Here is a 12,251-nt window from a genome sequence, read left to right on the forward strand (position 1 = left end):
AACAAAAAAAGAAACACATGTCTTTTGCAGCAACTTGGATGGAGCTGGAAAAGATCATGCTTAGTGAGATAAGCCAGAAAGAGAAAGAAAAAAAAAATATCAGATGGTTTCACTCATAGCAGGAGTATAAGGGACCAGGCAAGAAAATAATAATGAACAGCCATATACCAGAGACATTTTCCAGAGACATTTTGTCGGGGTGGAGTGGGGAATGGGACCAAAAACAGGGGGGTGGGGAGGGAAGTGCATGGGACTATGGTGATGGCACACGGGTGACTCGGTGATGGGAAACCCACGGGGATTATAATTGAGATGGAAAAAAAAGTACAAAATGATGTAAAAATAAACTACTATATTATAAAAAAAAAAAAGTTACTAGTCAGCCCTTAGTATTTTCAAAATGTTTCAATCATTTCTGGAATTACTGCAGTCATTTATTATTTTTATTTTCTTAGTAAGTCTTCTTGGTGAACTGGATTTTCAATATGCAGTATGTACGTTTTTACCTCTAGTAATTTTGTTTTAACATCTATTTTATCTGATAATAGCATAACTGAGTCTTCTCTTCATTTCTTATTTTTTATTTTAACTCTTGTATTACTTGGATAATCACATTTCAAGTACAAATGTATTTTATATCCGATTTGAGCATTTTTTCACTGGATAGATATCTCTACTTGTTTTTCCACTTGTTTTTTCTGTTGTTATTGTTCTTTTACTTTTCATTGATATCTCTTTCTTCCCTCCAACAAAACAAAATTTTAATATGTCTCCTCAAGCTCTCTAGTCTTGTCCCAATCCCACTGTGTTGATTTCATAAAAAAAAAAAAAAAAAGCACAAGTCAGGAGGAGATGAAGTAAGTTAATTTTTTCTAATAAAGCGGCTGCCTTTAGCTTATAGAAAATAACACAAGTCACTGTGAATAAAAAAAAAAAACATAAAAAAAAAAAAAAAAAAAAAAAAAACTTTTGAATATAATTGCCATTCTTTATTTTCTTTGGTCTTATTTTTTATTTACTATTTTTAAGTCACCAACAAGCTTTCCCTAAGTATCTGATCACTTGCTTACTTTTCTTCCCAAATTTCTCATAGCATTTCCTGGGTTTCTCTTTTTCATTACATACTTTCTCCAAGCATTTTTGATTTTTGTGTTATGTTGAGGAAATCTAAAATTTGCAAAGTCTGAGAAAATTTGTTATTATATCCTCACAAAGGAAGAAAATATCATAAAAATGCTAGATTCAAAGTTATTTTCATCTTCAATTTCAGACTATGAGCTGAGTCTGGTAATGATGTTTCCTGCCACACCATACTACTTTCAAATGCACTGTCTGTGCATGCCCACCCATCACAGTGACTAATCTACAGGTGAGCTTGACCAAATCTTTCAGACAGGACTGAAAACACCACCACCTTCAGAAAACCAACTCTCTCATACACTGTTGCTGGAATAGAAATAGGTAGGTTCAACTTTCCTAGAAGGCAATTTGGCAAAGCAGATAAAAATATTTAAAATCATTATACTTCTAGGCATCTCCATGAAGGAAATAACCCAAATGATGTTCAAAAAATATGCATGAGAATACTCATGAGAGTATTAAAAAGAAAAAATTAAATAAACTAATCTCCAAACACAGTTAAATTATGTTAACGTCCTATAATAAAACCTTATAGTGAGCAATTTATGTAAAAAATTTTTATGTTAAAAAAAGAAAGTTCTGTTTTTGTTTCAGACATATGCAATATGCATATGTAGGTAGAAAATACCTGAAAGTTGAAAGACTATTCTAAAATATTTAATAGTAGCTTTCTCTAGATGGAGAGGTTAAAGAATAATTTCTCATTTCTTTTTTGTTTTCTGTATTTAACACATTGCTACCATGAACCTCCTTATCTTAATAAATAATTTTAAGTTTCTCTACATTATGTCAGTTTTACAATCTAGAACTTATTTAAGTGGTGTTATAAGTGGTGTATAATTTGCATATGTCATTTGCTTTAAGCTCCCTAAAGCACACATCAAACTCCTTGTTTTTATCTCTTTATAGGTAGGATTATCCCTCAAGATATTCAAGAATCCATCTCCAGGATAAGATGTGACTGTTTTCTAGTACATTGAATGAAACCCCACAATAAAGGGATTCTTTAAATTAGAACAAACACTAACTTTACATTTTTTAGCAGCAGAAGTCTTTCTTTATATAAACTCTTTTTGGGGCCCCATATATAAACTCTGTTTTGGGACAAAAACAGAGCCGCTCTATCGGGGAGACAGAGGCTGGTTTAGTTGGCTCAGGCTTCTTTGCCTCTCATAGGCTACTGTGCAGTTTGAAAAATACAACACAATACATTCCGCCAAGCCTGTATTAATGCCAGACCTAGAAGAGAAAGCAAAACCACACTCAATCTAACATTTATTTATTGTCTTATTTTTTTTGCAACTATAAATTACAATCACTGTAATTCTTTATAGTGTGTTCAACTAAAGAATAAGCAAACACGGCATAATCACAGTACTCAGTGTAATTTGCAAAAGAGGGAAAAGTCTTGGGCCCAACTCCTTAGAAATAAATATCAAGTAACCACAAAAATAGTCAGCCATTTTCCAGTTATTCAGGGAGATTCATGCATGGTCCCAGGCAGAAAATCAAAGTTCCTCTTTGAAATATCCCAGCTTTGCCAATGACATCTCTTTTCTCAACTGCATAACTTCCCAAAACATCTGATCAACTAAACAAAAAAGAGACACATAAATCATAAAATAGCACCTTAATTATTTTTAATCTATTTCATTGAATATTTAAGCTTAGCTGAATGCAAACTGGTCAGTATCTAAGAATGTACTTAAAGCCTAACTGTATCACATAAACCTGTTCCCAGCTTTTTCAAAAAACAGGCAATACCTACCACTTTCACCACAGCTGTGTGTCTTATACATCAATGACTGTCACTTTAGCCCAAAAGAAGGTAGACATTTCAGTTTCCTAAAGGATAGCACTGTTGTCTTCATAAGTAATTATGCTCAATGCTTCATTATTCAAGAGTTGTTAATCTAATTTATGGATCTTCTTGTGCTAAATTGCTATATCATAGCCACTTCACTCTTCAATAAAACTAACACAGTGTGAAAAGGAAAACGTGAAAAAAAAAAACAGAAAACTCAGCAACAGTCTTTGTGAGAATAGAAAAGGCTTTGTGTATGGTTCAAATTAGAAATAAAAATATATATAGCACATGATCTGTATATTTCAAATATCTCTACTTTAATGAGTTCCCACTAAAAAGTTGGTTGTGTATTTCACCTAGTAAGAGAGCTCCCTCTGACATTAGATCAAAGTAGATTGAGCCAGACCAGTGGTTCTCAACCAGGAACATTAGGTCTCCAAGGGATCATGTGGCATTTATGGATACATTTTTCATTACAGGACAGGGATGATATTAAATATCCTATTGTGTACAAGATCATTCCCTACGACAAAGAATTACTGAGGTGTTTAAGAGCTAGAAACTGAAAGTTATAATATAAATAAGTCACTAGCATGCACAGCATGGTGACTCCCATGCACATTTGAATGCTGCCAAGAGTAAATCTTTACTTTTTCATTGCAAGAAAAAAGTGTAAGTCTGTATGATGACAGGTGGTAAGCAGACTTATTTTGGAGATCGTCTGCCAGTATACATACAAATATCAAATCATGATGTTGGACACCTGGAACTAATATAAAGGTACAAGTCATTTATATCTCAATTTAAAAAACATATTTAAATCAAAATGTGAATAGTACCAAAATGTGAACTTGCTTTGGATTTAGTTATACCTTTTGAGCACAAAGTATGGTAATAAACAGTTTTAATTAATATTTAATTACTTCAAACCCACACACTATATGTCTACTAAATAATGTCACCTGGAGGCATGATGGAAGCCAGAGACAGTATCACTTTTCATCATCATCATGCAGATACTTCATGAAAATAGGAAATAAAGTCATCCCTATGGAAACTCATTTTGTCCAGAAGGGAAAAAGTATGCTTGACAACTTAAATCAACTGTTCTCCAGTTTTAACCAATTGCCTATCAATGGGTATTCAAAAAGATTTTAATTCTCTTTCGTCATAAAGAATATCTTATATATATGATACATAGAGAGAGTGAGACTACTTGATGCTATGTGGCCTTTTGAAATTCAACATTGGAAGTTTCATCCCATTCTTTTAGGTATTAAAGTCTAATTATATTGAAATATTCCCAAGAGCTTAAGAAATACTAAAGTTTTTACTGCATGACTAATTTTCCATACAATTAAGATTCACTGGTTTACATAATTAAAAGATGGTAGGCATCTAACAGTTTTTGATATAAGAATATTTTCAGTTCCTAAAATAACAAACAAGAAAATTTCCCATTTCAAATTTGAAACTGGCATGGACTAATCCTGAATGTCATTTCTGGTTTAATACATTACATGGACTCAAGACACACTGCTTTGGAGCTATCAGGTTATATTAGCTTTTAAGACTGGTGTTTAAGATGTTGACTATATTTAAAATATTAAAACAGTTGAACTGAGGTTGGTTCCTTTGGATATACCACCTGTATGGCTCTGCTGATTTAAAGTATAGTCCTCTTGGGCCCCTCCCCCCCCCCAGTGGCCTATGGTTAAAGTCTCGGCGCTATCACTTCTATGGCCTGAGTTCAACCCCCCCCACACACACACACAAGGCATGGCAGACCTCTCCTGTCTCACCTGTTGCTCCACTCAGCAGTTTATTTTAGTGATCCTCTTGTTCTGCTCCTCACTATGTCTCTGGTGAATCCTCTCACCCTGCACCTCTGGCCTACACCCTTTTCTTCTATGCAAAAATAAAAATGCACAGTCCTCATAATTTCATTCTGAATTCACCTGACTGCTTTATTAATTAATTTACATGTTAAAGTATAAAAAAAAAAGTTTAGGTAGGTCTTGTGATTTACACCATTAAATAAATCTGAGCACATCTAGAATTTGCTCATATTTATTTTTAAGACTAAATTCCATAGTTTTGTACTTTCCTTACATTTAGCATGTGATTTATCATTTATCCATTAAGAATTTAAATTGGCCTTGCTTAAAATCCAAAATTAGAGAAAATGAGGATATATCTAGTTATGTCTTTAAAGGATTACATGGGGCTTTTTTGTTTGTTTTTATTTATGCTTACAGAACTGGGGTACAGGCCAGAGGTGTGGTGGGTTAAGAGGATTCCCCAGAGACAGAATGGGGTACAGAATAGGCAGATCTATTGTAGTACACTGCTGAAGAGAACAGCAGGTCAGGAAAGGTCTGCCATGCCATGTGGGTCAGCTCCCTTGCCAGGGATCGAATTTGTGCTGAGGTGGCTTCAGAGAGCTTCATAGTGCAGCACTTTAACCTGTTGCACCATCAGGGAGAGCCCAGATTACATGTTTTTAAAGAGACTTGTTGCCACATTTTCCACATAACAACATAAAAGTGCTTCAATTTAAATGTACTAGTAAGAAAGTTTATTTGACCATTACTATGCTCTATATTTTCTTACTGAACTTTTATATGAACATTTTATAACAAATTAAGAACACTCACCATCCTGCTGCTTTACAAGTCCCTGCTGAATATATCGAATGTATGTAAAAAAGTTACACACAGAAGTGATCTAGGCCAAAAGGAAAAATATGTCACAAATAAATGTCTCATCTCAAAATGAGCTGTAATAAAATTTATGGTGAAGTTACTTACCCTGTACCTGCAAAAAGGAGAAATGTAATAATAGTTGCTTGAGTCCCCTAATTTAATTCTGTGTTTACAGGACTTACTCTGGCCAGTAAGTGCACATTTTCTGTAAAATAATAATAAATTTTAGCTTTTTTAGCTTTTTAAAATTAAATCCATTCCCCCCTTACCCTCTGTCCAATTGCACATTCATTAAGACAACAAATGCTTGAAAACCTACTATATCCTAGATATTCTAGATGCTAGGCTACAGTCATGAAAAAGACAAAGACCCTGACCTACTGGGACTAGCATTCTAATAGAAGCTTAATACTATAACATTAAGAATGGGTCTAGAAATAGCAACTCGATATTCTAAATATATGTCCTTTTCTGGTGCAAATTTACAGTGGAGTCATCAGCTGCAGGACAGTTCTCAGCTTGCCACCTCTCAGCTTAAAGGCCACCTAAAGATAACTGGTCAAGTCTCAAAACACATTATTGATAAACTGTAGGATACCAGCTTCCAGATGGCACACTTGGTGCGTTTGACTAGTTAATATGCACATAATTTAATGTGGCACCAAGGCCTGAGAACAGAGAGGATGAAGCCACCATACAAAATTACTGAATCTTAACAACTATGTAAAGATGGTACTACATTTAAACAAACATCCTCCCTATGCTATAGATCCAAAATTTGTCATGAGGGCTTCCTGGCTGCCATTTAGCTGTACATCTCTTGAGGACAGAGAATGTGTCTTACTCATCTTTTTAATGCCTGGCAGCAAGCAAGGGCCTGGCACACAGCAGAAAATGACAGCAAAGGATGAGCCTCTCCTGTCTGCTGATTATGATACAGATGTACCTTCAAGTTAAGAAAACACATTAAGAGTATGTATTCTAAAAAAAATTAAATTTGGAGGTGGCCACTGAAATCAGAACAGAATTCTTATCTTTTCAAAGAGACTTTGGTCACTGTTCCTTTATTAGCAAATTCTTTTAAGAGCAGTCCCTGATCACCACCAATGGAATGGTTTGGTCTTCCTCAAAAGTCCCCTAGCCTCAACCATTCATGTAGTGATTATCTCGTCTATGAGGGCCTAGGCCAGGCCCATACTTCACATCCCATAAAAAAGAACTATCTTGCATAAGTTTTTTCCAAATAATAATATGCATTACAAACACCTGGGCTTCAATCCCAGTCCCACAAGTACAATATCCTTTTACTATGTAAATTGTTTGCTAAACCTAATCTATAAACTTATTTTACTAAAATACTATGTAAACCACTTAAACTGATTTCATTACTTGATATTTCCACATGTTTGTACATGTGGGTGGAAAAGCTTGTCTTGCTATGAAATGTGGGATTTTACTTCTGAAAGTTTGTAATTGCCAAACATCTCCCACATATGGAAGACAAACCATTTACCAAGGTAAGTAATCCTTTATATACAGCAGAAGACTTATTAAGTCTTTTTGGTGCCCTGTTCTCATGATTGATAACATTTGGTCTAATTTCACTGTCTGCTCCACCTTATTCTGATGGCAACCCTCAGACAGAAATATTCTACTTAGAAACCAAGTGTATACTACTATACAGGTATGTGAAACAAACAGAAACTCTATTCATGACCCACTAAGCTAATTTCACGATCCATTAATAGGTCACAATAGTATGGTTAAAAAGTGTAATACCATGTATTAAAAAATACATGGTATATGTAGTTTACCTGGGGAGTTAAAATACCTACCTACCTACACACACACACACACACACACACACACACACACACACACACACACACACACATAGTCCTTTGATGCTAGATTTAAAATACTATGTCCCACACTATCTTTTAACAAGAACATTTCACAAGACAGTAGCATGTGCTTCCTTCAGGATCCGCATACTGCCTTTTCTTTTCTGTGATATTAATACTGCCTAGTCCAGTAGTTCATTAAGGTTCTAAAACAATGGTTAGAAAAATAACTGCAACACATAAAAATTTTAAAGCTCAGTATTGTCTAGAAGACATAGTTTTGAATACATACTTTGGTCCTCCACATTCAACTGCAGAAGCTTTCACAAATCTAATAGGTTGTAATCCCACTGGTTCAATGCTTAGAGTATTGTTTTCCACAGCCTCCAGGACAGCTGAAGCCAACTTAATAAAAAAAAAAAAAAAAAAAATTAGGCACTATCCAGGAAGAAATATATCAAAATTTGTTCTACAAAACACTCCTTTTTAAAAATTATTTTTTCCCCAAGTTCCACTAGTTTGGCCTTAACCAATAAAAAAAGAATGAAATCACAAAATCTTGGTTTGAATTCTTTTATAATTCAAGCATTTTAAAAACACAATTCTGTCTAGTTAAATACGTTTTCTGATTATCTGTAAGAAGATTAAAGGCATTAATTCTGGTTTCTATTCACCCCTTACTCACACTTTGCATTGAATGTTAATGTAACTTCAAAATAAATATCCTAATGCTTTATTTTGCCACACAAATATGATTTTTTTAGTATTGATGATATGAACTCTTATGCTCACTGCAGCATTATTCCCAATAGCCAAGATACTGAAACAACCTAAATGCCTATAGAAGAACTGAGTACATAAAGAAAATGTGGCATAAATTCACATGGAAGGAAAAATGACATTTTGCCATTTCTGACATGGATGGGTACTGAGATTATGCTACAGGAAATTAGTCAAACGGAGAAAGAAATGCTATGTGATTTCACTTATGTGTGGAAGAAAACAGAAAGCAAATGAACAAAAAAAAAAACAAAATACATACCCCTAGATTCTGACAACAGAAGGGTAACTCCAGAAGCAATAAAGGGTTGAGGGGTAGATGGATCAGGTAAAGGGGGTCAAATTTACGTGCTGGCCACTAGACTTCTGGTGGAGATCATGATGGAACAGATACAGATGTCACACTAAAAAGCTATACATACCTGAAACCTATTATAAACCAGTTTCTTGAATTTAAAAACGTGTGTATGCACACACATGTGTACACATATGTATTACCTACATACACATATGTGAACTCATATATAAACACAAACACATATATATTAATCAACAATATGTACTGATTATAGTTCTATATTTTCTGAACTGGTATTATGTGCACAAGAGTCTACAGAAGAATTAACTGAATTATCAAATATAATGTCCACATGGAGTGAGTACCATATGGTAAGCAATAGCTAAAATAAGCAAACTCTTCAATCTGACAAGATTACTAATATAATAGCCTACCTAAAACCAGGCCCGAGTCATAGTGAGTAAACAATCTATATATAAAAAGTTCTGCTGTTCAAATGAACTTCTTACAAATAATCATTAAATACTCTAAAGACTAAGCATAAGACTCTTGGGGTTAATTTTGTTAAACAATGAGTGACAAGATATTTAGAGACAAGCTTTTCACAAGTAAGAACAAACTAAAATTATGATCTTACATTTGTGTTGTGCTTCAGTTTTGTTTGTTTGTTTTGAAGTTTTAGTTTTATTCATTTTATTCTCTTAACCCCATGGCAAAAGCAAGGAAGGCATTTTTCCTATTTTAAAAATGAGTATCAATTTTTGTCATTGTAAAATAAGCCCAACAAACACATCAAAATGTATAGAATCATCCAAAACTAATTATTCTGAACCTTGAACTGAGCATTAAGAATCAGTCGAGTCCTGGCCCTCCGTGGTGGTGCAGTGGGTTAAAGCAAAGCACTAAGAAGCTAAAGCCACTTCAGCATGAGTTCCATCCCTGGCCCCGGAGGTGACCCACATGGTGCAGCAGACCTCTCCTGACCAGCCCTGCTCCCCTCAGTAGTGTACTTCATCAATCAACCTGTTCTGTTCCCAACTCTGTCTCTGATGATTCCTCTCACCTATACTTCTATACCTCTGGCCTGTACCCCAGCTCTGTATGCATAAATAAATAAATCATTAAAAAAAAAAGAGTAAGTCTTATCCCTAATACATAATATTTCACTCCAATGCAATATACACAGCAATGTAAATGATACTCTGTTCAAATAAGAGGAGATATTCAGTAACTGAAAGTGAAGAAATTATTAACCCCAATATGGAATGGAAAAAAGGTCAAATATGACACTTTATAATAATTACCTAAGCCATATTAAGATATTTAACATCATTTAGTGAAAAGTACAGGAACAAATCTAATGCATTCCCCTACTGATGGCATTTTTTTAATTACCTCACTTTTTGAGAACGTTAAACATGGAAAGATATCTTCCTGATAGATTTTGTCTAAGAAAGGACATGTTCTGTCCATTGTGGGTTCATCCTTCCAAGATCTGAATTCATTATAGAGAGATAAGTCAGCCTGAGAAACAAACCAAGAGAAAACAATTTTTTTAAAAGTACAAACACGTCACTTTATAAAACAAAACTTAATTTAAGCATTACTAAAAAAGGAATACTCTACATTTAAAATAATGAATTGAAACATATTTCATTAATCAGGACACATGGCAGTGATGTTATTTTAAATATACAATTCTCAAATAACCAATCAGCCCCTTTCAATGGTGCCCAGAGGCACAACTACCATCCCAATACTCCTCACAAAATGTTGACAATGGCTCATGACACATATACACACTGCTGTAAGAATAAACAATGATGACAAGCTTTACTAAAATAATCAAAAAGGTAATTTGAAGCTAAAGTGTTTCAAAAAATTGAAATTGGCTAATTTGTAAAATCTAATCTTAAGTAAAAATGGCACTAACTGTCCTATTACCTGAATGCATTTCCAATTTGTTTACTGTAGAAGCAGCAATATTAAAAGAAGCAAATAGACTTCTAAATTGACTGTCATGAAATATAACATTTATTTACATATTTTTTGGTATATCAACTACAATGCAAATTATCAACAATAATCCAGGCTGATACCTGCCTTCTTATTCTATTCATTCTTCCAAATGTCCTTTAAGAAATTTTCCCTCTCAGATTCTCAGATATCTTCAGATAGTTCAATACCATCTGTCAACATTCAAAGCTGCACCAAGCCACCCACAGAGCAATGCCCCTCAGCCTGCTACAGCTCTCAGCCACTCTTGTCCAGAAACACTACACACACTATAAACAGTCATTACAGCCAAAACCTCTAGGACAGCTTAACCAGATGTGCAGGTAAATTCACAGCAAATTCACAGAAAGCTGAGCATATCCAAATGTTCCTACAGGCTTTCTTTTGAAGTACAGAAAAAGTAATCTCAGTATATTTTTCCCATCTCAATCCATAAATTCTTTGAATCATGCTAACAGCAAAAGAATATAAATATCAGCAGATAAGTAACATTAATATTTTCAAATTCATTTTCTTTATAAAGCTAGTCCTTTAATGGACATAAATCCCAAAGCAGATAAGTGGTTTTCTAAGAAAAGATTCTAGTTTAAAGGCAGTGATCAAAACAATTTATAAAGAGCTGGATTCTGTGCCAGAAACTATCATAAGCACTTCACATTTAATCTTCTCTGCTGTATAAGGCATATAATAGTCTCTCCATGTATAGAGAAGAAAACTAGCATCGTGGGAGATAAATCAACTGGCCCAAGGTTACAACGAGAGCAAAAAACCAGTAAAAGTTTAAATTCATATCTAAGTTATTTGCTATCAAAGCCTTGTGTAACGCATGTGTAAGCATGTGTGTTTTAAATAGGTGCTTTTAGAAGAAATCCAACAGAAGTCATGGTTGAATCCCCTGATCACATTTTCTACAGTAACATGGACAAGCTTCACTTTCTTTCAGTTATCTTTTTTCCTAAGACTTATACAAGTCAAATTATGGGTTTTCTTTGTTTAATAACTTTTTGACAAACTTTTCAAAAAACATTAGGATATAGGATATAGCTGAAAAGCAAAACATTATTTTGAAGTATAGGAATATATTGTCTATTCACATTTAAGGCATTTTATAAACTAAAGACAAACCTTTAAAATGTTTCAAGATAAAATATTTAAAAGCTTATACTATGAATAAAGAAAAATGTAATTATATACACTGAGAAGCCACAGCAAAAATAAAAGTGCAAGAAGTTATTTCAAATTTAAAAATACTAGAATTCAAGTTATGATTTAAATTTTCTTAAATATTTAACAGAAACCAATGTGAATTTTAAATCTTACCACATTCAGATCTACTCAATAGCATCTTTTTATAGTAAAAAACGTTATTCAATTAAAATGGGTAAGAACCTTGACTATTTGGTTTAATAAAATCCTGGTTGCTGGCCCTCCCTGGTAGCACAGCAGGTTAAAGCACAGCACAGAGAAGCTTGAGCCACTTCCACATGAGTTCGATCCCCGCCACATGGCGCGGCAGACCTCTCCTGACCTGCCCGCTGCTCCCCTCAGCAGTGTACTACTTCGATCTGCCTGTTCTGCACCCCACTCTGTCTCTGGTGAATCCTCTCACCTTCCGCATCTCTGGCCTGTACCCCAGTTCTGTACAATGTGGGTTCATCCTT

General features: G+C 34.2%; 1 protein-coding gene across 2 annotated transcripts in view; it reads right to left on the minus strand.

The window, feature by feature from the left end:
* Positions 1-2,398: 2,398 nt before the first annotated feature.
* The window catches only part of RAB3IP (RAB3A interacting protein), a 51,006-nt gene continuing 41,153 nt past the window's right edge, over positions 2,399-12,251 (minus strand). For both annotated transcript variants that reach the window (XM_004675901.2, XM_012720644.1), the window contains 5 exons: positions 9,970-10,098; positions 7,789-7,901; positions 5,758-5,857; positions 5,605-5,674; positions 2,399-2,731 (listed from right to left, as the gene is read on the minus strand). In XM_004675901.2, coding sequence (XP_004675958.1) covers positions 2,649-2,731; positions 5,605-5,674; positions 5,758-5,857; positions 7,789-7,901; positions 9,970-10,098 — 495 coding nt within the window. In that variant the 3' untranslated portion in view covers positions 2,399-2,648. The remainder of the gene's footprint in view (positions 2,732-5,604; positions 5,675-5,757; positions 5,858-7,788; positions 7,902-9,969; positions 10,099-12,251) is intronic.

Source organism: Condylura cristata, unplaced genomic scaffold (assembly GCF_000260355.1).
Source record: "Condylura cristata isolate star-nosed mole 26May11 unplaced genomic scaffold, ConCri1.0 scaffold00004, whole genome shotgun sequence".
NCBI classification, from domain to species: Eukaryota; Metazoa; Chordata; class Mammalia; order Eulipotyphla; family Talpidae; genus Condylura; species Condylura cristata.